Source organism: Uloborus diversus, chromosome 5, assembly GCF_026930045.1.
Source record: "Uloborus diversus isolate 005 chromosome 5, Udiv.v.3.1, whole genome shotgun sequence".
Classification (NCBI taxonomy): domain Eukaryota; kingdom Metazoa; phylum Arthropoda; class Arachnida; order Araneae; family Uloboridae; genus Uloborus; species Uloborus diversus.
The window spans coordinates 23,479,245-23,506,564 of record NC_072735.1 but is presented as its reverse complement, the minus strand read 5'-3'; the positions used below and the strand labels follow the sequence as shown (position 1 = coordinate 23,506,564).

The window sequence follows — 27,320 nt, the reverse complement described above, 5'->3', positions numbered from 1 at the left end:
TTCTAAATAAAGCATCCATATTGACCAAAGCAGAATTTTTTTTTTTTTTTTTTGGAATCGGCAATTTTTGATGAGCAAAGGCGAGGGGGCAACCAACGAATAGTGGTTCTGATGCTGAAAGCAATAGTGAAACTCTCTGTTTTATTTTTTCAAATGCTAACCATGGCCTGGAAACTGTAAAAATATATCTCATGCAGCAGGCTGCAAAAGACACAGTATTGTTTCGTCTCCATAAAGTCGAAAGAGAACCATTTCAAGTCAAGTATCAAGGAAATTGTCCAAACATTTATTACAGTAGTTTAAAATTTCAAATTAACTAGCATGTAATAAGTCGTGGAATGCTGTATAAAAAGTATAAACTTCCTAATTATGGATATTTTTGCGCAGTTGCTTATTAGGGGTTGATGATAAGGTAAGTGAATTTTCTTTAATTTATTTTCACACCCCGACATTAAGGAAACCCCCGATTTAATATATAAAAGTTTCGGTCCTGATGAATTCGTTAAATTGGGGTTCGACTGTATCATATTGTATATTTTAGAATTTAAAAGGAATAAGTAGTTAATTTATCATATATCAAGCATTTAAAAATACATCATGTGACAATCTAAATAACTATTTTAAATAAATATGGTTAAAAAAAAAAGTAATTTAACATTTTGACAAAGTTTATTAAATAGGTTTAAAAAACAGGAAATTGCCAAAACTTTACGTATTTGTGGCAAAGGAAGGAATTATACCATAATTTTTTTTTAAATTATTATTACTGTTACAGTGAAACCTGTGTAAGTTGACCACTCACGGTGCAGTACCTTGGTGGTCAACTTAGACAGGTGGTCAACTTATAAAGGCGGTAATGATTTTTTTTATTTTTGTCATTTCTAGGATCATGTATTCATTTTAGAGTAATTCACCCTTATTCTTTCTGTTCAACTCACTTTCATTGTTTAACATTATTAAAAGTGAAACAATAATTAAAAATACTATTCAAAGAATTTTGTTATTTTTTTCCTTGTTTTTAACTATATTAGACACTGTAGTTTTAGAAATTCCATATGTGCCGGCTAATTTTCTCTGGCTTTCTCCATTTTCAAGTAATTTTAATATAATATTTCATACTTTTTATTAATCTCAAGTTCAACTAACTTTCTTTTTCAAGCCTTTTTTGTACAACTTATAGCACAAAGAGCAATAAGTGCGACCGTCCCAGTTCATACAGGCAAAATTAAAATGTCCTATCTCTTAATCCCTTGCACCAGAAACATGTAACTTTACTTATTAGCAAGCTTTCATCTGCGTACCCACAGAGAGAAGGGGACGCGACCTTAAAGGGGCTAACGGCCCTAGAAATTGAAGAAAAAATAGAAAAAAAACTAGCACTAAGACTAATTCACTTTGCAAATAGACACTGCTGGCCACTAAGGAGGGGCCCTACATATTTTGTTGCAGGCGGGCTCAAAATGTATATATCCCTGGCCTGCTCTTTTTAGCACAATTCCTGTGTTGCCACAACATATTGCAACTGAAAGAAAAGACTTTGAACTTTTCTACTGACATCTATTTTCATTGAACAGAGTACAAAAAGGTATCTCAAATAGAACAACAAATGAAAAATAAGTTTGGAGAATAAAGAGCAGCATAAGCTTTATGCTGCTGTTTAGTTAATAAAATGCTAGTGTCTCATCAAAGCATTAAAAACATTTTTGGAAAGTTATCAAAAAAAGAAAAAAAATAGAAAGAAAAAAAAATAATAAATAAATAAATAATAAAATAATTTGCTGAAGAAAGTTTAAAAAAATAAACCAAGTGGTGAACTTTCAAAGGGTTTTTTACAATACTTCAAACCAAATTTGGCGCACATTAGTGGTCAAGATTGACAGGTGGTCAAGATAGAGAGGTGGTCAAGTTAGAGAGTTTTTCCTTTATTATATGAGATAGGACTAATTCCGTTCCTGACAAAAGCGGTCAACATAGACAGGTGGTCAACTTACAAGGGTGGTCAACTTTACAGGTTTTACTGTATTATTATTTTGAGGGAATTAAGGACCACTAATGGCACCTTTACCGCACTACCCATCATCAAAATTAGGAAAAAACTTTTTTTTGCCCCCCCCCCCCCCTTCAAAAACATAGATATTTTTTTTCTTTTCCTTTTAAACTTTAAAATCATAAGTCTATCTTTTTTTGGTTTTCACTAAAACAGTCATGAATAAAATTATTTTTGAAAGCACCATTTAATTGGATAATAAACTTTAAAGAAACTAATTATTTCTACTGTAAATATTTTAAATCAAGTTACCTTACAAACTAGTTAGAACTATATTTGAAGAAAAATATTGGCACTCACTTTTACAATAATGTCTTCATGTTCTGCTATCTTTTCTGGTGTTATATTTTTTTCTGTCTGCAATTTTTCCAAATGAGCTACACAAATTAATAGTTTAGTCAGTTTTCTCCATTGCAGTATTAGTTAATTAAATTTACAGCAAGACTTTTTTTTATTAATTACACAGGAAAATAATAACAAATAATTTAGTAATATCAATAATAATATTGCACAGAGAAAATCATTGAATTCAAGGTAGGAACTATGGTAACATGTCAAAATTTTGAATAACTATGGATTTTTGAACATTTTAAACATGAAATTAAATACAGCCAAAAAAGATATTATGCAGATTTCTTTTAGACAAAAAAGTAATTTGGAATAATGAGAGATAAGATTTCGCATAAATTCTATATTTATTTAAAGGAAAGCAATTTGGCTAAAATTTTTACCTTTAATTAAATGATCTAACCGAAAACATTCACCATTCTTCAAATCTTTCACCATGAGATCAGCAAATCTATCAACGTGTCCTGATGCTCTATAAATGAAAAAAACATCTTTTGCATTTATTTATGCAAACCATGTTTATAAATGTGCACAAATTTATATACATTAAAAAGAGATACAAATTCAATATACACTACATTAGAAAACATATACAGTAAAACCTGTGAAGTTGACCACCCTTGTAAGTTGACTGCTACTTTCAGGCACAGAATTGGGTCTTATCATATATTTTGACCTCTATAAGTTGACCACTAAAGAAGTGCACCGCAAGTGGTCAACTTACACCGGTTTCACTGTAGTGATATTTTGTTTTATGAAATGATTGTTTTTATGGCCATCTTTTTAAATTAGTCTTGAAGACTCTTCTATTTGTCATATATGATTCTGGACAAGTTATGAACAGAAAGCATTCTAACAAATGCTTAAAATGAAAATTAATTCAATTATTTTAACTTGGTGGCTTTTAAGAATCGAGACCCAAAACAAAAGCTACGGGATCAGTGGCCAAAAGCCTGGCATTTTTTTTTTTTAAATCAGAAGCAAAATACATACACACATGCGTAAATTCATCATATTTCTCACAGTCAAGGGTGGTAATTGAACCATCTAAATGGCTGCGATATGTAGATACAGTAGAAGATCATTATAACGAACGCCTTGGGACCAGAGCTTTTGAGTTATACAGGTTTTGGCATTACATAGGTCATTTCACAAACTTTTTACACTAATATTCAAAATATATCAATATAGTAGCACTTCAGAATGAGTTTTATTTATAGTGAGTATTATAGCACTAATTATAGAATTAGTCATTCACAAATAAATATGTTTCTTTATTACAAGAAAGTGAACTATCTTGCACTTCTGCTAGCTTCATGGTTTGCATAAAAGCTGCATTTTCAAGAACCATCTGGTATTTTCATTTTACTGTGAATGCTAATTTTCATTTAAAAGCTATGAATTAAGATAAAAAGATGAAAAACTGTTTCAAAATGTAATTTTCTTAACAATTTTTATGTTTGTAAGGCAAAAACAATGGAAGTTTTTAAACTTCAAAACTTGTTTACTTCTGAAGAGTTGTACGGTTTCTAGAGAATTTCATTACACAGGTCAGCGTTATAAAGGTATTCTACTGTAATATCAAACTCATTTACATAAAAGTCACTAAAAATCCATATTTGTTTATACATAGTTCAAATAGCACATTAAAATTTCAGATAGTAGTTCTTTTCTCAAATGTTAAGATAATCTTACAAACATATGCTTGTGTAAGACTTATTGTAACATCAAAACAGTTTAGTTTTATAGGCCAGTTCTTTAAGAATTAAGTAAAGCAGCCATTTAGAGAAATAAAGTGTGGCCAAATGACCCCTCAAAATGGCTGCCTTCTGTTATAATATCAAATTTGTTGAATATTAAAATCGCTGAAAATCCATATTTGTTTACACATAATTCAAATAACACATTGATATTTCAAAGATTTTGAGAAATTTCATCACTTTTTTTCTCCAGTGCAAATAGTTTTACAAAGGAACCCTTGTTTTACTTATTGTTACATTAGTAGTTTAGTATTGCAGACCAGTTCTTTAAGTATTATTCTAAAAAGTCATAAAACAATAAACATTCAAGTAATAAAAACATCAAAATTAACCAAAAAGGCTACATTTTAAGGAAAACAAAATTACAAAATTTAAACAAATTAAAGAAATTCTTTTAAAACTACAATCAAGTTATTGATTATTAGCCAAAACATATTTTTATCTACAGGATTTTTTAATTTATACCCACTTCAGCACATGTTCAGGTGTAAGAATGGTACAATCAACTTCTAGCATTTGTTCTTCTAGAATAAAATGCGATCTCCACAAATTCAGAATATTATTTTTCATAGCACATCCCATGGGCCCAAAATCGAACTGCCCAGTTACACCTGGAAAAAAAGAAATAATAAATAAATAATGCTGAAAACACTATTGTAGTTCTGGGATCTTCAACTTTTCTACTCAAAACCCCACATTGAACATTTTTAAAAAGCAAAATGAACCAACAATCCAAGAATGTTTCAGTTAGATGATTTAGTAACTAATAATTGAAACATTTACAGCAAGCAACTGGATTGAAATCTCTTAAGATGCCATGCAGTTTTCAGTGAATAGTAGATTGTTTTTTGGATACATGCAATGCATAATGATACTAAAAAGATTTTTACTTGTAAGTGAAAGAAACTAAACAAAATAAGTTTAAAAATGTAAATAAATCAGTTCTATTGGCAAAATTAACTAAAAAGTGAAAAATAATCTTTGAATGTAAAATATGTTCATCAGCAAGAAAATGTCCCGCAGAGAAGTGCAACTTATTTTTAAAAATTAGCTCAAAATAATAGGAATAAAATAATTGTCCAAATAATTAACTTTACTATAAAGAAAAAAGCATGGAGCTGCTCTCTATTTACTTTTTTTAAGAGGATTCTGCATCATTGCAAAGCGCTAATAGCAATGAGAAATCCGACATCTAATACCAAGCTCCCTGGGACGGGGGGGTATGTTACTGCACAGTATCATTTCTTACGGATCAAATTGACCAACCCCATGGTTCTAGGTATAAGTGCTAATAACATTGATGGCTGATGCATTAAAGAGTGGGAAGTCAAAAGTATAAGAGTTAGGGGGCATGAGCCCAGAAGCTGATTTTTCTTTTTGTAAAATTGGGCTCTATAACTGGATTTTAATATTATTGACTTAATAACTTCTAAAAATGTGGAATATAGCATCAAAAATCGAGACGGTCATCTGCACATAACTTTATGTAGAAACATAAATAACTTCGAGTTTATTCCTAACTGAATACCTAAATTAAAACTTTAGCGTGAAAATAAAAACAAGTCATATCAACAATAATTATTTCACAGTTAAAACCATAGCTGCGGAGTCGGAGTCAATCTTATTTTGGGATAAAGGAGTCGAAGACGAATATCCAAGAATCGGAGTCAGTCATTTGTCCTTCGTGTATAAATTGTTGCCAAAGCTACGAAGTACGAGTCGAAGTCGGGGAGCCTGAGTCCGATTAACTGGCGGGCAAAGGAGTCGGATGCCCCTAAATTCTCGGAGCCTCAGTCTGGAGTTTGTCATCAAGAGCTATTTCCAACAAAATTTGTGTGAAGTAAATCCACCTTCAAATATGGAATCTGCATTGACTTTCAGTTTCTCTGTAGGCGCTAAAGTTAAGGAATTTGAACTGTTCAAAATTGAACAGAAAATTGTTCAAATCAAAAAGATATTTTATATACAAGTTTTTCATCAAAAGCTTTTTCCTACAAAGTTCGTTTGAAGCAAATTTGCTTCACAGTTCGGAATTGCCTTGAATTTCCCTGTAGGTGCTAATGTTAAGTTTTTTTGAACTGTTCAAAATTGAACAAAAAATAGTTCAAATCAAAAAGTGAAATATGGGAATGAGGCGTCCTCGCGGAGATCTTTCGAACAAAAAAAAGTTTGTTTGAATCGGACTATTCATTCAAAAGTTATTAAGGGGGATAAACAGACATTTTTTTCCCATCTCAATACCCTACTTTCCAATTTTTATTTTTTTGATATTTATTTAATTATTTTATTTATTTTTGACTTTTTTTGTTTTTCGCGAAATTTTTAAGATGCATTAAGCCTCCTTTCATGCTTTTTTCTTCTTTTTCTGACTTTTACTGGGAAAGTAGGCTAAGAAGGGGGGGGGGGCTTTTCTACAAAAATCTTGTATGTGTACGGAGAAAACGGAGATCATATTCGGATTCAGGGGGTCAATTTGCAGAAGAATCAGCTGGAATAGCCTCAGAAGCATTTGAGAGTTTTTTTGCTGCAGTGTGTTTTGGGGGGGGGGGGGGGGGGGCCCAGACTTTCCTTTTTGCTACATATGCACAAGACTTTGAGCTTTGCACATCTCTAGTCATTCAGAATAATATAGGGTATTGTAATGCTCTTTTTCCCCTCCAAATTAAAAAAAAATGGCTCTGAATCAGAAGAGGGGGAGGGGAGGTTCTAAAAAGGGGGCGTGATAGGAGGGGGGAAAGGTGGTCGTATTTGGAAACAAGGGGTCATTTTACCTAAGAATCATCCAGAAGAAGAATGAAGACCTGTGATTAAACTCGTATGCAACGTGCAACATTCACATGATATTTTTTTTTTTTTAATTTTTAAAAAAAATTTTTACATTGTGAAAAATTTTTTGGACATGGAAGTCATAGAAACAAGTCCTATATTCTTATTCTGCACCAAAAATTTTTTTGCAAACATCTTTTGTAAAAAAGCAGAATTTTTTTTTTTTTTTTTTGCTTTTTCTTTTGGGGAAATTAAAGGGGGTATACCCACCAAGTCCCCCTTTTTGCTATTGGTGTCCCTGATCTTGAACTTTGACCCTCTCTTGCCCGCCAAAACTATGTAAGCAGTTAATATAAAGCTCCTTCAACCTCCAAAAAAAATAAATAATTGCTTTGAAATTAAGGAAAATTTTAAAAAAAAATGGGGAAGGGGGGGCTTTAAAAAAAATTGGTACGTATGGGGGGGAATGGAGGTCATATTTGGATTCAGTGGGTCATTTTACATAAGAATCAGTCGATGAAATGTCAGAAGCTTTTTCAAGGGGTTTTTTTTGCCACACAGTCTAATTGGGAGTACAGTGTAGTTTTGCCTTAGGCCTAGCTTAAGGGTGGTAACTTACAGCTCAAAATGTGTCAATGCCCACGGAAATCAATTCAAAATGCAACATGTTCAACTTTGAATAGAACCCATGTAAAAGAACTAACTTGAATGCATTGAAGCAAAGCTTAATTTCTAACAAAAGAAGTTTGGGAGCCATAGTTTTCAGAGCTTATTTTTATATATAAATAGTCTGGATTCCAGCTAACATTGAAAAGATCACTTTAAAGCAGTACAGGAACTAAACTTCCATGAGCCTTCATGCAACTAAGGTTCTGCTCTGAAGAATAATAATTTTATGACAATCAAGCTGCTTAAAATAAGGACAGAATGAGTTGAAATTCTCACTGAGGGTTACTATCTTAGATACAAATAAAAACAGCTTAAGGCTTTCAAGGCCGAGGTCAATATGAAGAGAGAACATTTCTGGGCTTACTGACCGTGGTTTGTTGGATGGCGGTCAGAGAAGACTGCCATCCAACAGAAGGACGCCATCCACAGACTTAGATAAAATGAAAAGCTTTCTGCGAACACAAATCCTAGCTGGAAAGTTTTCTGCAAGTAATTATTTTGCCTAACTCAACTTGCCCTTGAATAAAGAATTAAATTTATATTCAAATATGAAAGAGGTCAAAAAAAAAGTGCTTTAAATCTTTTAATTTTTTTTAATAACATACAGTTTGCTTTTTTCGTCAATTGAAACCAACCATTTTTTTTCCACATATGTGCTTTAAGAGGCTTTTGGAAAAAATCTTCAACAGAAATAAACTCGGTTTCTTTTTTAAAAAAAATCACCTTTTTTTAAAAAAAAAAATTAACGTTAGCAGTTTGAAAAAATTTTCTGCAGAGCCAAAAATTTTCTGCGAGCGCTGTTCGCGTGTTTGTCTATATTATGCAAGACTGGCCATCCAATCAGGAACCGGCATCCACCAGCAGTTTCGGAATGCCATCCAATAAGGAACTGGCACCCACAGGGGTTTGTCTTAAATACCTGAGCGATTTGCATTTTGAATCCATCCATCAATGATGTTAGCCGCAAAGCTTAACGAAACGTTTGGTTTTTCTTCGTTTTCATTTAGACCACGGTCAATAAGCCCAGAAATGTTCTTTCTTCATATCTTACATAAAGTTTACATACCACCATAAATTGCAAATGACTGGTCATAAAAAAAACGGCGCTTTAATAAATCTTCCATTCTGGCTCGATCAAAGCCAACTTCTGGAGGTGCCAATTCTATTTCCTGTAATTATAACATGAATTTCAGAACAAAACGTAATTATATATGCATGTATGTACATTAGATAAAAGACAACTTTGAAATTTTTTTAAAAGCAAAAATTGTTGGAACTACAGTCGGACCTCCATATATCGAAGTAGCAAATGGCAGGAAAAAAATTCGATATATAGAAATTTCGATATATAGAAACGATCCTATTTTGTCATAAAAATCTCCTAAAACATTAAAATTAAAGCTAATTTTCGTGCATGAAACCCAATTTCTAATTTATACAAGCATCGGATTAAACGAAAGTTAATAACTGGAAAATTAACAGAAATTACATTTTTGTGCCTTCATACATCTTCATTCTTCGGCAGTTCAACTTGATTTGCAACATGAGGGGAATTCAGTTTTGACAATATAATTGAGAGACAAGTAAAAAAAATCAATCTACTTAACTTGAATTATTTTTACTGAAGCTAAAAAGATTAGGAATGATAATCAACAGACAAAAGGGATAACTTGAAAATGATTTTACAGTGTTACTGGATACAACTAAGATTTGAAATAAACTTGCGGGAATTTAAGAACTCCAGAACAGAATAACGACCTATCTACACACTCCTCAACCTCAGATTCCTTATGAGTTTCTTAGCAACCTTTAGTGAACATAAAGTTCTCCCCTAACCTCCATTTTTCATCAGATAAACAGTCTAAAGCGGAAAAAAATCTTCGAATATCTCGAAAAATAATTTCGATATATAGAGATTTTTTCGATATATAGAAACAGTTTTTTTATGTAATGAACATTGAAATTTGCTGGGATTTTGATATATAGAAAATTTTTATATGTGGAAGTTCGATATATGGAGGCTAGACTGTATATATATTACAAACCTTTATACTTCAGAGACCCCGCACCTACCACTATAGGTGGTTTAATCAGGTGGATAGGGGTCTGTATAAAAGAATGTTCATCAACAATGATGAACCATAATAGCCATGAAAAAAAAATTACACAAATATCTCCAATTATAACACATTGCTGGAAATTTAAATTCCGCAATAGGAGTAAATATTGCATGTATATGATTGCAACTAGGAGCACTTTGATAGCAGATCAGTGTAACCTTCCAAATTATTTTTTTATGCTGTGAATTTGGAGACAGTATTGACATGATTCTTTAAAAATGATGCTGCATGTCCCCACTTTCAATAGTTAGATGTGTGTATGTCGGGGAAATGCTTATATTTTATTATTCATTTAAATTCAGTTGCATTCCTAAATTGAGAATTTTCCACTCAAAAATATTTGACTTCTGAGCACTCCTGGTTACAACATTTTTGAATAATAAATAACATTACAAAATGTAATTTTTTTAAATTTCACAGAATTAAATAAATTACTAGACGTTAAGGCACCTATGTTCAAGAATTCACTTGTTGTACCAAGAGGGAGTTTTAAACGCATAATCAAGAATAAACAAACAATACCTTTTCTTCTAAGACTTTTTTTCGTGCCTTGAGTTCATTTACAGCTTTTTTGATATCCAACTCTGGAGCCCCGCTTTCTTTCAAAGAACGCACAATGTCACCCTGGAATTTAAATGAATGTATAACATAAACAAAACATTTTAAGAAAAACTCATCTGTCTGCAGTGATACAAAAGGCCGATAGCTGTCTTTTAACTCAACAGCGACGGTCATGCAAGAATATAAACATAAATGAACAAAGCTGTTGTAATGCTTCAAAGAGAGAGTGAAAATTTTATTAAATGCTTTTAACAACTAATTTTTCAACCTGTTCCTTGACAGCAACTCGAAACGGCTGTAGCAATTCTTGAACTTTGGGATCTCCCATCTTTCTGACAAAATCAAGTTTATCGCGAACCAATCTTTTCTTGCCCCAATGTTTCGGTAATTTTGCCGCAAAAAATCTATAGAGAATGATGCGTTGCGAAGTTAATTTATTGCATACGTGGACAGGTGCAGAAGTTTGTAAAAACCTTATTATAATTCTCGGACGTGACCTAAACAAACCTCCACATGCAAACATTTGACGGAAAGGCCAAGAAACAAAAACTTTTCAACATTACGCAGCTTAGAATTTTCTTGCTAATTGCAAAGTCCTTCTCGTTGCGTTAATATCCTCTAGGGTACTGAAAATTTACATTTGCAATGCCTAAAAATTAAAAATTTGGTATCTAATGCTTATAGCAAAATATAACCCTCGAAACATTGTCAATTTTAAAAATATGATTTAAATTTGAATCTTTTTACTTGAGTATGGCAACAAGCATTTAATGTTTTGAAAGCAGACAGCTTTAATGCTTGCAATGCTCTGAAGGTGAAAATGGACAATTTGGATAATTGTGATGACATAATAGGCGAAGTATATGGTAAAACAATGAATTCTTGAAACTTTTTGCGATGATAAGTTTAGATTTTTTCCAGTTAAGTTACCGAAAACTCAAATAAACAGAAATTCCAACATGGGCCAAATAGAAAGACGGATACTGTTATCAAAAGGGGAAACTGCAACTTCCTAAGCATTCATTAAGAAAAGCTTTTTCTAAAATTATGAAATCTTTTCTGGGGATCTATTCAAGGATGAAGGAATTGCTCATTGAACATTTTTATTGCTAAAATAATCTTTAATCAGGAGTTTAACTTTTGAGCCAATCAATTTGATGTTGAAACTTGATTTTAAAACATAAAGTTTAATGTCCAGTGATGGTGCATTCTAGTTTTTCTTTCTTCTAGCTTTTTATTATACTATTTATTTATTTATTTATTTTTTAAGTATTTTTATTAAGAGGTTAAAAATTGTTCAATAAAAAATATCCCACCTACGAACAAACTTTCTTTAAGAATTGTTAAATGGGGCTATTATTATTACAGAACTGAATCCTTTTACTAAAGCCAGCAGTTTCCCCCCTTTATTTTTGTGTGTGTGTGTGTGTGTGTGAAAATATGCGTTTGAATATTATGATTCAAGTGTATTTCTAATTTCTTTCATCTCTCAGCTATGTACAAATCACTGGCATAGTCATATAGGCCAGTGATTCTCAAGAAAGTAAACCCTGTGCTACTAATTTATTGCATTTCTATGACAAGGTTACCTCAGCTTTAGATTTAAAAAAAAAATAGTGTGGATGTTGCTTTATATTGATTTTCAAAAAGCTTTTGACAAGGTACCACATGTTGCTCTTCTGGGCAAACTAGCTGATATAGGAATAAGAGGGTAAACTTTACTTTGGGTTAGAAATTGGCTCACTAGAAGGAGACAAAGAGTAGTTGTGAGGGGAAATCATTCTAAATGGAGTGATGTTTTAAGCGAAGTTCATCAGGGATCAGTTTTAGGGCCTCTTTTGTTAATTACTTTTATGAATGACATCAATGAAAATAGTGGTCCTCAGTGGTGAAAAAGTTGAGAACCACTAATATTTAAGCTATTAATCTCCCTGTCCTGCATAATACAAAAAGTACCAATAAATTTTGGTACTTTTGGTATAGGGTTATTATAGGCTTTTACAATCAAGCCTATAATAACCCTATGTTTACCTTGACACCTTTAGAACTTTCTGGGTAAATAAAACCCAGAAAGTTCTAAAGGTGTCAAGGTAAACATAGGGTTATTATAGGCTTGATTACTGGAGATAAATATAATAGTTTTTTAATTTTTCAGTTTTCACTTTTTTTTTCATTTAGCATCTCTGCAGTACCCCAATCGGAAGTTAGGGTGACCTCCAGGTCATCATTTCATATTTTTCTTGGGGGTGAAAGGGTATGTACTCTATGTATATTTTGTTGAAAAGTAATGAAACCACTCTCACATATATCATCAGTTCAAAGCAAGAGTTGAATATCTTACTGTTATTCATGGGATCAGATATTGTATTGCTGCTCTGAGGTGAAGATATCTAAAACATTTATCCCTCATTGCCAGGGAGGCAATTGCCTCTTCTTGACTCCCCTCAAATAATGCCACTGGTGACTTCTCAAAAAATGTCATCAGTCGTCAAATTTTATCGAACAATTTGGCAAACTTAGAGACAGTTTTGCATTTTTCAAAGTGATACCTAATGTTGTTGTGTGCATGCTGGTGAGGGTGTATCGAAAAAAAAAACTTTTTTGAACATTCACATTGCTTGTTGTTCTCACTTGATGAATGATGTCTTTTGATTTCTCCCCCGCCTTCCTTTCACAGCACCACCATTGACCAGGCCCTTCCCGATGCTGCTCCTCTAGCGAAAACAGTCTCAAGGTTGCATCCATATCCCACACACACACTCATGCCTGCACACACACACATAAACACAAATACAAACGCCTCCATGCACTCACACACTCGTGATTACAAAAAACATAATTTGAATTCAAAATTCATTTTTTTTTTTTTTTTTGGAAATTAAAATTTGTTGATAAAAGTTGCCTCTACAGACCCTGTAACAATCAGGGAAACTTTTTGAAAAATTTTTAATTTGAACAATACGAACAATGAAGTAAAAAATTATTCTTAAAAAAAAAAATTTTGCTCTGAAGTTACATTTAGGTCTCCTGCATAGTAATGAAAAATAAGTATTTTGTAAAGTGAAGGTAAAGTTTTTCATAATGAACAAATTAATTACATTAAGAGGTATAAAAATGTTTCTGACACTATTTCTGCTGCTCCTTATTTAAAGTAACCTCATGAATCATGAACATTGTTTTCCGCCATCATACACCACTTTTTGAATTGTGCTTCTCTTATGTGATATGCATGTTTCAAATAGTTATTTATTTACATAAGACTGGTTTTCCAGAAGAAAAAAAAGGAAACTTCCTTTTCTCTTTTTTCCAATTAGATCTGATAAAAAATATACGGGATCCTGAAAAGCCTCAAACACTAGAAGAACTTGGTGTTATCAATGAAAGTGACATCACTGTGCAAGTTTACGCTAAGTGCCGCATGGTGAAAATTGAACTTACTCCAACTGTTCCACATTGTTCTTTAGCAACCATTATTGGTAATATTAAAATCAATACAATTACTAAAATAATACTTACATTATAAATTTTGTTAATTAAATTTCCTGTTTTGCAGGTTTGTGTGTTCGTATAAAACTTGAAAAATATTGGGGAAAGCAATGGAAAGTATGTTAATTTTTTTATTGATATAGTGTCCAAGATTCATTGTATTTTTACATGATTGAATTAATTTTTTGTTTTTATTCTTTTGCAGCTTGATATTTACTTGAAAGAAGGAACTCATGAAACAGCCGGAGCTGGTATGTATGCATTTGATTTACAGCAAAAAAAGATTTAATTTTTTATCATTTTTTTTCTCTATTTGTTCACTGCATTTCCTGAAGTATTAAGTCTTTCTGACAATGTTGGTAGGAAAAAATATTTTGTCAGATACAATCAAAGCAGTGCTCAAGGGTAGGGTTTCAGGAATAAACCTTAGAGCAGGAATTAAAATGGAAGGAGCAAGTCCAATCATTGGCTTAGCAAAAGCTAACCCAAAGACCCCCCCCCCCCCTCACATGACTCAACAACGACGAATGGTTGGCACGTTTTGCCTGAAACAAGCGAAAGAAACCTGATTTCTTCCAATGCTTTGCTTTAAAATCTATCACATGATTTGTGGTCTTTACTTCAGGAATGAAAGTCTTCACCTCCTCCATTTTAACTCTTCTCAATGGGGTAAACCCCTCCCCTTGAAAAAATGAATAACTAAATTAACTTTTAAATTTGTAAGTTTAATTTTAGAGTTAGTGCTCTAACAATCTGTTCATCCTTTTTAACTTTTCCCCCATCTTGAATATTTTTCTGCCTTGTAGAATTCCTATACCCCGTTCGTAGCTCAATGACAATGATATTACTTTTGAAAAATCAATGATGAAAAAATAGGTGAATAAAAAATAAAGAAATACTCTTGTGCAGAAAAGTGAAAGGAAATGTTACTAGGTTATATCACACAAATTTGCAGAGAACTGCAGAAATATGTTTCGGGGTTGTCCGCTGTCTTTTTCATAAGCACGTAAGCTCACTAGCGTAATAAGCAGCTAAAAAGCGCTCCTGGTAACCCTGGAGGAGGTGTTGCAGTTCTTTCCAAATTTGTGCATTTCATATTGTAATATTTTCTTTTAGTTATTTAATAGTACAACAATGCTAAGCATCCAGGGGAAAGATATAGTATTTTTTGTAATGGAGTGGTGCTAAATTTGTTACTTCACATAGCAGAAGAATGTTTCTATGGGAAACAGTACAGTGTAATTGCTTGGAAAACAATTTCTATTTCATTCAATTCCTGTTTAGTGTCGTTTGACAGAATAAAACTTAGCATCAGGTGCTATAAAAAGAATGTTTTTTTCCTTTTTACAAAATTCAGAATTGTACATTAATTATTTATTAATTTAAAAATTAAAAAAAAATCAGAATAATGTAAAAAAGTCCTTGCCATCAAACTAAAATGAATTGTTTAACATGGTTGGTTTTTTTTTTTTTTTTTTTTTTTTTTTTTCATTGACAATGTCAGATAGAAAAGAAAAGTTTGCACCTCCTGCCTTTTTGAAATTTTGAACATTGGCCTGAATACAATGCATTGAGTATAAGCTGCATTTGTTTCGTGTGTATGCAATTATAATCTGTCAGTCCAAACCAGATTATCTGTCAAACCAAGGTCAAAATGGCTGCGATCGGATTTCTAGTATTCTGAGGAAGCATTTCTCCCAGTCTCATCACCCTTCAGAGCTTCTTATATCTTAGGATCTCCATTATTGAAGATATTGACTAAAATATTGGTTATTGAAATTTATTCATGTGTATATAGTATGGATGATTATGGGCTGATCCTTATGGGCTGTCATCCAGATTGGCAGCGGTGAGATATCGCCAACTTATCACCAAATGCGAGCAGCTACAAAGGCCGCTGGCTAGTGAGTGCAAGATCCCCTTAATGAGAAGCGGGTGAAGCACCCTGGCAACAAGTTGTGTGAACAAATGTCAAGTAGATACCAAAAGCAAATGCCATATAATGAGCAAGTGACAGAGCTTCATAGGGAATTTTTCACAAGAGCATGTCATATGAGAATTTCTTCAATCTTTAGAACATGTTAATATATTTTTACGGAAGGTGCAAATTATTTAATAATTTAATTTCAATTTTTTACTTGCCCCCCCCCCCCTTCTGTGGAGAAAAACATGATGTGGTAAAATATTCTTGCCATTTTATCCTCTCAGAATTGCGTATAATTTGATGATGAACCATACAAGGAAATTGCTGTAAATTATTGTTTGATCCACTGAGTTTTTTTCTAAATTACACAAATATGTTATGGCGACCCCAGTATAGTAAGATTGTGTGGAAGCATGCTTCAACTTTCATTTTTGAAGGAAATCAAAACATTACTCATTCATGTTTGTCACAATTATTAGAGTTGAATTTTTAAACCTACATAAGTCATGACTTATTTGTAAGAAAATACAATTATTAATACTTTGCATTCATAAACACATTTCACCCAACTCATGGCAAAAACATAAACAGTAGGATCTCTAGTCTACCTCTCACTGTTATTCTTGAAAAGTTTGAAATTTTCTAGAACTCAAGTCTCATTAATTATTAGCAATGAGAAAATTACAAATAAGGGACAATCCTGTTAGAAATGAAAAACAGGAAACATTTAATTTGATTCTAAGTAAACACTTAAGATGCAATAATTTAGGTAGTGATCTTTGCAAGTACTTATACTACAAGTACTGACATCGCCTTAGTAGAATCAGACTAATTAACTTCACAAACTAGACGTTCTTAATGCAACTGCCAAACAAGGCACCCATGTTTTAAAAAAACATCCATGATAGTTTCCTGATTTATTTTTATAACCATTTTATTTCTGTAAAGCAAATTACATTTTGAGTCCCGTTTAAGGTCTGCCAGATTTAGGATCCCACATGCAGTATGTATAATTTTTCTTCTTCTTCTTCTTTTTGAAACGTTCCTGTTTATTTAAAACTAGTGGTACCCGCATGGCTTTGCCCATAATAGAAAAATTAAAAGGTCTTTTGGTTCGCCTGTATATTTACAAATAATGTATGGTGAATTTTCTCGCCAATTGGCTTGTACCCATGTTACAGTACCACGTTATGATAATTTCGTATTTCGCCAATTGGCTTGTGCCCATGTTATGGTTCCACGTTATGATAATTTCGTATCTTGTCAGTTGGCTTGTGCCCATGTTACAGTTCCACGTTATGATAATTTCGTACCTCGCCAATTGGCTTGTCCCATGTTACGGTTCCACATTATGATAATCTCGCAATTTACTTGTCCGTCTTATGATAATTTTGTTCTTAAAATTGGAATAGAAAAAGAACCACATCGAATTTTCGAAAAATCGCTTTGAGGTGCACACCCCCATGCTACAAACTAACTTTGTGCCAAATTTCATGAAAATCGGCCAAACGGTCTAGGCGCTATGCGCGTCGCAGAGATCTGACAGATAGAGAGACTTTCAGCTTTATTATTAGTAAAGATAAAATAGAATTTTATCAGCATTTTTTTTTTTTGGTATGGATGCTTCTCAACTCTTAGTAGAAAGTTGCACTCATACTTTCAGTAGTTTAAATTAAATACGTAGCTCACGTAAACATTCTCAATTTACAGGTTAAATACGATAGTTTGACTCTGAAATTGTGTTAAGTATAGTTCTTATTCTAAAAATGTTCAACTGAGAATTCCATTCTAAGCAAGCATTTCATGTTAGCACTTAAGTTTTTTTTATGTATGTAATCATGTATAAAATCATAATTAAATGTTGCATATTCATCTGAATCCATCATTTTTTTTTTTTTTTTTTTTGGTTATAGTAAGTAAACAATTGAATGATAAAGAAAGAATAGCAGCTGCTATGGAAAATCCAGAATTACAGAAAATAGTAGAAAACTGCATTAGTGAAGATGATGGCATATCTTAAAATATAATTCTAAAATGTCAATTTTTCTCCTATTTTTTACCACTGTTTTATACAAAGTACATTTCATTGAGCAATTTTACTGTACACTTTGAAATTTATTTTTTAACTTAATATTATGCAAGGCTCTAGCTAAGCATTTGTTACTAAGCCAAATGTGATAAAATTGTAAATTCGGCAAAACAAACTCATTTGGTGAATGTATTGACAAACAGAAAAGTATCCCAATTTTCACAGAAAAAAAACTTACCCTTGATCCACAAATTCATGGCAAAAGATTGTTAAAAATTCTGAAAGAGAAAAAAATAACTTTCTGAAAGAGTCTTACTAAACTTAAGTGAACGCTGCATATTAAAAATAAGTGATAAACTGCATTTTATATTTTAAAAAATTATACTTAACTCTCTGATTGAAGTTCAATAGAAAAAGTTGATTAAAATAGGTTACATTAATCTTTGGCTAATATTTTCAAAATTTGGCTAATTTACTGGCAAACAATTTGAAATCCCTAGCGCAGGGCCTGATTATACAATGCTTATTAGCTCAGTCATTGCAACTTAAGATCTAAAAGATTTTTTTTTCTTGATGTTATTTTGTAAATAAAATTTATTTTGTCCTGTGAATATTTCTCTGTATCAAATTTTCAGGTAAAAACAGTTCTGATTGAAAGCAGGTAAATTTTTCCATTATCTAAAATATGGTTCACTTAAGTATTTCTTTTTTTTTATTTTAATTAATGTATATGACTGAACCACGACCCATTTATCGTTTTATAATCATATAAATATTTGCACATATGGATGCCTCACTTGCCAAATCGATTAACTCCATAAAACAAAAAGTTGTGAAGAAGATAGTGTTATCCATAAGAGTGAATAGGCCTTCGTGTTACATTTTCTGCCATCACATGGTCAGAAATGTAATGAACCAAAACTTTAATATAAATTCACCTGCTAAGCATTGATAAAGCACTGTTAAAACAGAAATGAGGATTTTTTTTTAAAGTGGAGTTAATCAATTTGGCAATTGAGGCATCCATATATAAAGACAAATACATCCTCTATTTCAAATATGGAAGTTTTAATGAAATAAAACAATTCAAAAATATTAAATCAAATCTCTTGCAAATATAGTTTTTAAAATTGAATCTGTAACTAAGGAAGCATCAATTATGTAAACAATGAACTTAAGCATGATTCAGTTAAATCTTTGTCAATTAAAAAAAAAATGTAAAGAATGAACCACATCCCAATTATTCTTTTATAATCATAATTGTATTTGCACATATGTGAAACACTTAAGCCTTTTTTTTCAAACATGGAAATTTTAATGCATTAAAACAACTCTAAAATATTTAAACAAACTAGTATACCTAATTATTTTGAAAATTGAACCTACCTATTTTGTGAACACTAATAAAATGAGTTCAAAAGTGAAGTGAACTAAAAGATTTGTAATTTAGCTGAATATTTTTTTCTTCTTAATTTAGACCTCAACTCTGTTAACTACAATATGTTATGCAGTCCTTATCCAGGGTGGCGACAGGAACTGTGAAAAAAAGTTCCCTGACTTTTCCCTGATTTAGTTCACCAAATTTCCCTGATTTACGTTACCAATGATAATGGTTTTCTTTCTTTGCTTTACTTGAAATCTATTGTATGTTTGCATAAAATGCAGTAATTTAAACGTTTTAAGTTATGTAAAGTTGTTGAACTAAAGATATATTTTAAAAAGACGCGAATTTTTTTAACAAAATGGTAAAAAAAAAAACAAGACAATGTGGGGGGGAAGGGGGGGGGAATGACCTACAAAACAGTATAGTAAATTTTTATACAATGGAAAGATTATAGAAAAATTTTAAAAAAAAACTTTACTTCCAGAAATCACTTAGCATAAGAAGAATTATTCAAGAAACTATTAAAATTACTTTTAAAAACATGTGTATTTATGATAGTTCAAAATAATTTCAATTACTTTTTAGTTCTAAGTTTTCAAACAGTATAATAATTGTTGCAAGAATAACAAGTAATAGTGAAAGAATAGAAATAATGTAGTTATTCTTATATAACTAATTGACATATTTATGCAAAACAGATGAAACCATTTGACAACCATTCATAGGGAGCTTTTCTCTAATCAAGAACATAGGTTTTAATGAATGAATACAGCATTTTAACAATAAATAAATAAAGATATTTTCTTAAGTACACAAGTTAACTCTATTTCAAATGATTTCAGTATGTAACGAGAAAAAATCTTAGATTGCTTTTGTAACAAACAACTTTGAAATGCAAGGGAAAAAAAAGAAAAAAAAAGCAATTAGTTAATTTCAAAGTATATAAAAGAAGAATACAACTTGGTTATAAAATTAAAGAATCACTAATATCTGAAGAAAAGAAAACCTTTATAATCTGCAGTGACAACAAATAGTATAACGGCAAAAAAAAAAAGTTTTTTTAATTGAAAGTTCATTAAAAACGCAAAGAAGTAATAACTTTTAAGCTTTTATAGTATTAATTCAAAAACCAAAGATTTCTTCTTGAAATCGTCATTATAGTACGCTAATTACTTTGAGACAATGGAATAAAGGCAAAGGAGCTAAGGCATAATTGAAGGCATCCTCTTTGCCTTTATGGTTGTTTATTTTACGTAGCATTGAAAGCGTAATAAGAAATTTCAAGCTAGGTAAAATAAACAACCTAACAGACACAGAAGCAATCTTAGGAAGTTCATCCTGTAAGTAAGATTCAATACTTTGACGTTGAGGAAAAAAGATGCACAAATATGCGGCAGTGTATAATCGCACCTCATTGATTTTATTTATTTATTTTTTTGAACAGATAATTGGCGGAAAATGCGTAGGGAATTAAGAGTACTTAATTTTGTAAAGCAAAAAAAATTTTTTTTCTTCAAAAAATCAATTTTCCCTGATTTTTTGTTATTTTTTCAAAATTTCCTGATATTTCCCTGACTTTTCCCTGATTAATAAAGTTCCCTGACTTTTCCCTGATCTGTCGCAACCCTGTTATCTCAATGTCTTTCTAGATTCAAGATGAGAGTTAGTTTTAAAGTATAACAACTTTACCCATTTAGTTCAGGTTGGATTGAGCTTATTGAATTAAGGCCACAAAAAAAAAAAAAAAAAATGAAAACAAGAAAATTAAGATAAAATTTTGTTAATTTGAAATAAAATAAAAAGCTTTTTTTTTTTTTGGAAATGTGAACAAGAAAAAACAGGTGGATTAAATGAATGAACAAAAAGTCAACAGTGGGGATATCCCACACTGAAGAATATGTAATAGAATAGCTGCAATTGTTGGTGTAATAATTTCACAGGATTAACTCTATGACAGGTTATTGTAACCTGTTTTTTTCACTGTAACACAATTTTTCAAACATTAATAATGTTACGTGCTTTGAATTATTTATTCAATTGTAACCAAAATTGCCTAAACGTAAGGGTGTGTAACAGGTTACATTCATTAGTTAGTGTCTCAATTAATTTTTTGTACCCTTGCTTATAACAGGGTGGCGACAGATCAGGGAAATATCAGGGAATTTTGAAAAAATAACAAAAAATCAGGGAAAATTGATTTTATGAAGGAAAAAAAAAATTTTTTTTGCTTTACAAAATTTTGTATAATAATTCCCTACGCATTTTCCGCCAATTACCTGTTCAAAAAAAAAAGGCAAATTAATGAGGTGCGATTATACACTGCCGCATAGTTGTAAATCTTTTTTTCCTCAACGTCAAAGTATTGAATCTTCCTTATTAACTGCAGGATGAACATCCTAAGATTGCTTCTGTGTCTGTTAGGTTGTTTATTTTACCTAGCTTGAAATTTCCTTTGACGCTTTCAATGTGGTGTAAAATAAACAACCATGCAGGCAAAGAGGAAGCCTTTATTAATGCCTTAGCTCCTTTGCCTTTATTCCATTATTTCGAAGTAATTAGCGTACGCAATCATGATTTCAAGAAGAAATCTTTGGTTTTTGAATTAATACTGATAAAAGCTTAAAAGTTATTACTTCTTCTCGTTTTTAATTTAATTGCTAAAATTGAACTTTCAATCAAAAAACTTTGTGTTTTGCCGTTATATTATTTGCGGTCGCCGTAATTATAAAGGTTTTCTTTTTAATTTCAGACTTAAATGATTCTTATATTTTATAACCAAGTTGTATTCTTCTTTTATATATTTTGAAATTGACTAATTGCTTTTTTTTTCTGTTTTTTTTTCTTGCATTTCAAAGTCGTTTCATACAAAAGCAATCCAAGACTTTTTCGTTACATACTTAAATCATTTGAAATAACTTGTGTACTTAAGTAAATATCTTTATTTTTTTATTGTTAAAATGCTGTATTCATTCATTAAAACCTATGTTCTAGATTAGAGAAAAGATCCTTATGAATGGATGTCAAAAGGTTTCATCTGTTTTGCATAAAAATGTCAATTAGTTATATAAGAATAACTACATTACTTCTATTCTTTCACTCTTACTTGTTATTCTTGCAACAATTATTATACTGTTTGAAAATTTAGTTCAAAAAAAATTCAATTACTTTTTAGTTCTACCATAAATACACATATGTTTTTAAGAGTGATTATAATAGTTTCTTAAAATTCTTATGCTAACTGGTTTCTGGAAGTAAAGTATTTTTTAAAAAATTTCTGATATCTTTCCTAGTAGAAAAATTTAATATACTGTTTTGTAGGTTTTTTTTTTCAAAAAAATGACTTGATATGTTTTTTTTTTAACCATTTTGTTAAAAAAGTAGCATCTTTTTAAAATATATCTTTAGTTCATCAACTTTACATAACTTAAAACGTTTAAAATACCGCATTTTATACAAACATACAATGGATTTTAAGTAGAGCAAAGAAAGGAAACCATTATCATTGGTAATGTAAATCAGGGAAATTTGAAGAACATAATCAGGGAAAAGTCAGGGAACTTTTTTTCACAGTCCCTGTCGCCACCCTGTATAATAAGGTACAAAAAAGTTCAAAACGCAGTGATTTGGAATGTTGCTTGCGAATGCGGCACAATCACATTGTAGATGTAATCTCCTAGATACCTTGATATGTCACTAACACTTATTATTTCTACCCATCAGGAATTGTGATGCAGCAATCGAATCATGTGAACAGGCCCCAATAGTATACAATGAAAAAACTATCTTTCAATATTTTTTTGCCTAATGACTGATTTAAGAGTGGTCATGCGCATAGCCAAAGGGGGGGGGGGGGCAATTTCCTAGAGAAGAACCTCTGAATCCCACGCTCTTTCCTAGCAAAGATATTTTAAAATTGCAATTTTAGGGCTTCAATTTCGAAAAAGTTCCAGGGGAGAGCCGCCTAACCACTTTTTCTGCCTTCATTTGACCAAAAGTTGCATAAAATGTTTTTTCAAGGGGAAGAGGGGAGGGCAATAATTTCAAGCAATTTTCAAGGTCCGTACTACAGGGGGGGGGAATAAAAACCCTTATCTTGTTGGGCCTATACTTACCCCTCCTTAACGGGAATCATGGATATGGGGTGATTGCAGTGATTGGTAGACTAGGAGGATTTATAAAACATTTTTTTTTCTGTTTGCAGGAAAGTAGAGATAAAAAAATAACTAGAGTTAAATATTGACCAAAAGAAATAGAAAAAAAAACTTTTGTTTGAAATGAAGTGTCAAATGAAACCCTTATCCCACAAGAAAATGAAATTCTTTCACTTTGTGCTTGGATGTAAAATTGAGTCAAGGCGATAGGATAGTAATAGTAGAGAAATTTTCTATTTGAAAAAGTTTTTTCCAAATTTAGAATTGACAAAATAAAAAAGGTATTTTTTCGGTCCACAATTAAGAAAACTGATGAAAATCTTAGAGAAAAAAATTAGCTGGGAGGCAACATTTTGTTTTATAAATATGAATCGATTCACAAAAGGAAGTTGATTTTTTTCTTCTATAAAAAACAACAACACATTTTCCTATTTAATATTTAAACCTGTGTGATTTCATTTATATCCACAATATACATTTTAAGTAAATAATACCCCTATAATTTCATTAAAATTCAAAATACAGGCAAAAAAAAATGTGTTTAGATTTGATATTTTCAATTTATTTTCCTTTACGGAAATTAAATTCACCATAACTTTAAAATGGTACGTGCAACAAGGATTTAGTGTAATAATTGATGTCTTGAGATATTTTGTAGCATAGTAATTCAAAACAAAAAAAAACTTGTTTGAAATCATTACATATAATTTATATTTCAGAAATGCCTATTGTATTACATGTATACATGCCAACGAGCTGACAAAAAAAAAAAAAAAAAAAAAGAGAAAATTAATAAGTAATTTGCTTGCATAATCTGCAATATTTCACTCAAATGAGTCACTACTAATACTTATTTTCCGAGTTTTTAATTTCTCTTTTTTTCTAACTTAGTTTTCATTGATATTTTTTTAGTTATTTAAATGATAAGATATTGAATTTTACAAAACTTCTCCTTTGTAATACAGAAAGTAAGTGTTAAGTATAAGAATCAAGATATTATAAAACTTAATACAACAACTTTATTACACCTTTCTGTACAGAACAATAAATTAAAACTGTACTGTTACAGTGACAGCAATTCCAATTTAAATCTAGCGATCATATAATACATTTTCACATAACACCAACAAAGTTATTAGAACAGTATAATAATACATCTGACTAGTAGAGTAATAGTAAAACACTACTCAAAGTGTAAGGAGAAAGCAGTTTCATTTATAAAGATTCTTAGCTTACATCATTTTCACAATCTTGTTCGATCATAAAGTAATGCAATTTATGCTACATAACCACAATGAGCGTTACAACACTGTGGATAATTACTAGTTTATTTATAATTACATAATTTAAAAAAAATTTTGAAAATAAAGTTGGAAAAGATGAAATGTACTCAAAAGAAAATTTTTTAAGTGGTATAACTCAAAAGTAACAAAGAAAAACTTTTAAAATCTACAAAATTATTCTTTTTTTATATATTAATAAACATTAATGCAATCGTAAAACCTGCATTTAACGAGGAGCTCTAGACAAATTAAAATATTTGTAAAATTTGATTGTTCACCAAATTTATTGCCATGTTACTGGCAGAAAAAAAAAATTGAAACTTATTTATGAGAAAGGAAAAATTCTAGACTATTATCACGCTATATAAGGTATAAGTTATCAAATTCTTTTCGAGTGTTAGAGTTGGAATTCACATTTGCTAGGAATGTACACTTGGTGACAATTTGTAAAACAAAAGCTATAGTCCTATTGACAATGTTTAAAATACAGTAAACTTATTATTACACTATTTGATAGACATTGGTCAGGGATTGAATGTACTAGTCTGGCCTATGAAAATAGAAAATCCTTGAGAGTATTTCCCTCACGGTGCTAAGTTCAATTTTCTTTTGACTAAATTCAAGGTGGTGAAGAAAATTCACTCAAAGAAAGCAATGAAGTTATAATGCAACAAGGCAAAAAATATTATTTCCCTCGCTAAATGCAGGCTGCCTTGTATTTGAAACAATGAAAACTGAAATCAGGCACATAAGAGAGCTTGATTTAAAATGCTCATATATTGTCAATTATAAAATGTTTTTTAATTATATATATACACAGTAGCAGCAGTACAGGAGGTGCAGGGGCAGTCTGTCCCAGTTGACATTCAAAATGGATTCAAGAGTAAATAAAAAAATATGAATTCTTCCATTCTGAAATTTTTCCCCAATATATTTTAAGTTATATTTATCAAATTTTAATGAAAATCAAAATAGAGTTTAATATTTTGGGGAAGGAGGGGTTACATATGCATTAAGGAAAATTTTTATAGAATGCATAAAATTTATGTTTTAGTCACCACAAAAATGAAAATAAGCTGTTTAAAAATTATTCGAACTTCAAGCCAACAACACCACAAATTACCACCTCGGCTGACACCTGTGCTAGGAATGCCACTGATTATATGTATATATAACTGCAATGAAATATTTTATAAAATATCAATGATGAATTATTTCTAAGTCATATTTTAAAAACTTATAACCATTAACCTATCGCTTTCTTACTAAACAACTAGTCCGAACTTAAAATATTCCTGTTATACTATGAGTATAAATACTTCAAAACTGATTGTATAAAATTATTTCAGAGCAAGGACGTAACTATTTTTCTTTACTCCAACATTATACAGATTCCAAAAAAAAAAAAAAACAGATACTGAATGCAGACATGCATTTATTGTTTTCTCCTTAATAAATGCATTACTTATTTGTGTAATCTTGAAAATATTATGAATTTCAAAATAGTCTTGATTTGCTGTTTTTAAGTATTTTATATTTTGAATTTAAATGCTGTGTAATTCATATGAAGGAAGAGTTGTGTAAGCAATTTGTTGAAAACCTTAAAATATTTACCATTCCCTAAAACTTAATTAGAATTCAGTTTATTCTTTTAATTGTTATTTTTCGTGTCTTGATTTTAGGCAGATATTTCGCTGTGGTTAAAATTATATATATACATATAAAATTGCAAGTTTTTTTTTTTTTTAATATATATATATACAGAAATTTGATTTTATGTAGTCAGACATTAAATACAGTTGTATTTTAAACTGATTGAAAGGAATAAAAATTCACAAAAGTTCATAGACAAATTCTTCACTCTCAATGTAAAAAAAAAAACGTTTTGAACAGTAAACAGCCTAAGTAAAAATTAATTCTATAGAGCAGGGGTCTCCATTTTTTTCTTTTTTTTCAATGGCCACATTGTAAATTTTTTGGAGACTAGTTGGGCCAACAATATTTCAGTTCAGATGGTCTAGTTAGCACTCATACTCTAGTTTGTCCCCTCTAGTTAGTCTTACTGACATATTTTTCGTTTTAACTAAACGCTCAGTGGTGGATTTTGAGACTTTCTGAACTAAATTTTCTATTAAAATGCTTACAGGAACTATGTTATCAAATTTTGTTGAAAAAAAGATAGTTTGTAAGCTTCCCGCGGGCTCGACATTGAGGGCCGTATGCGGCCCGCGGGAAGTAGGTTGGAGAGCTCTGCTGTAGAGCAAAAGCCATTCTAGCAGTTTCTAAAGATAATTCCAATGTTTGAAGTCTAAAATAAAGAAAATATGCAGTATAACTTTGATTTAACTATACATTTCAATGGTCCGGATTTAACTGCATTGAATGTATATGCTCCTTGCTTTAACAATAACTTTTTCCAGTCCCTTGACAATTGTTAAATCAAAGTTACACTGTATATAATAATGTGTAATTTTCAAGCATTTGAATCAATTGAAAGGCATGCCAAAAAATAAATAAAACAAATGTAAATAACATTTATGATGGCGCATCAAGTTAAACGATAAACCTATAGAATAAAACACCAAGAAAATAAACAACAAAAAAATGAGATTCTTGAAACAATATAATCCTTAACGAGATCTCTTCTACAATTCAATAAATAAATATGTTTTGTGTATGCCAGTAGAGAAACTGACAAATTTCACAAAAACAAAACAAAAATATCAACCTAACAAAACAGAACCAAAAATGGTAACATAAATTTCGATAAATTGTAAAGAGAAAAGTAGAAT

General features: G+C 30.8%; 2 protein-coding genes across 2 annotated transcripts in view; one reads left to right on the top strand and one right to left on the bottom strand.

Annotated features, from left to right (window-relative positions):
• LOC129222100 (glycine--tRNA ligase-like) overlaps nt 1-10,793 on the bottom strand; it is a 67,096-nt gene extending 56,303 nt beyond the window's left edge. The window contains exons 1-6 of the mRNA XM_054856541.1: nt 10,540-10,793; nt 10,233-10,334; nt 8,657-8,759; nt 4,625-4,766; nt 2,779-2,867; nt 2,348-2,424 (exon numbers count right to left, since the gene is read on the bottom strand). Of these exons, the coding sequence (XP_054712516.1) occupies nt 2,348-2,424; nt 2,779-2,867; nt 4,625-4,766; nt 8,657-8,759; nt 10,233-10,334; nt 10,540-10,599 (573 nt within the window). The 5' untranslated portion in view covers nt 10,600-10,793. The remainder of the gene's footprint in view (nt 1-2,347; nt 2,425-2,778; nt 2,868-4,624; nt 4,767-8,656; nt 8,760-10,232; nt 10,335-10,539) is intronic.
• A 260-nt stretch (nt 10,794-11,053) lies between these two features.
• LOC129222316 (cytosolic iron-sulfur assembly component 2A-like) lies at nt 11,054-19,182 on the top strand. The gene is made up of 5 exons (XM_054856810.1): nt 11,054-11,137; nt 13,586-13,747; nt 13,825-13,874; nt 13,963-14,008; nt 17,595-19,182. Exons 1-5 carry the CDS (start codon nt 11,092-11,094, stop codon nt 17,699-17,701), a joined length of 411 nt encoding a protein of 136 aa, XP_054712785.1. The 5' UTR covers nt 11,054-11,091; the 3' UTR covers nt 17,702-19,182.
• The last annotated feature ends 8,138 nt before the right edge of the window (nt 19,183-27,320 follow it).

Bases quoted from the DNA above. Each gene is read 5' to 3' on its own strand.
- LOC129222316 (XM_054856810.1), top strand. From the start codon at position 11,092: ATGGACAATTTGGATAATTGTGATGACATAATAGGCGAAGTATATG. The intron at 11,138-13,585 runs GTAAAACAATGA...TTTTCCAATTAG, and splicing joins CATAATAGGCGAAGTATATG to ATCTGATAAAAAATATACGG. The intron at 14,009-17,594 runs GTATGTATGCAT...TTTTGGTTATAG, and splicing joins TCATGAAACAGCCGGAGCTG to TAAGTAAACAATTGAATGAT.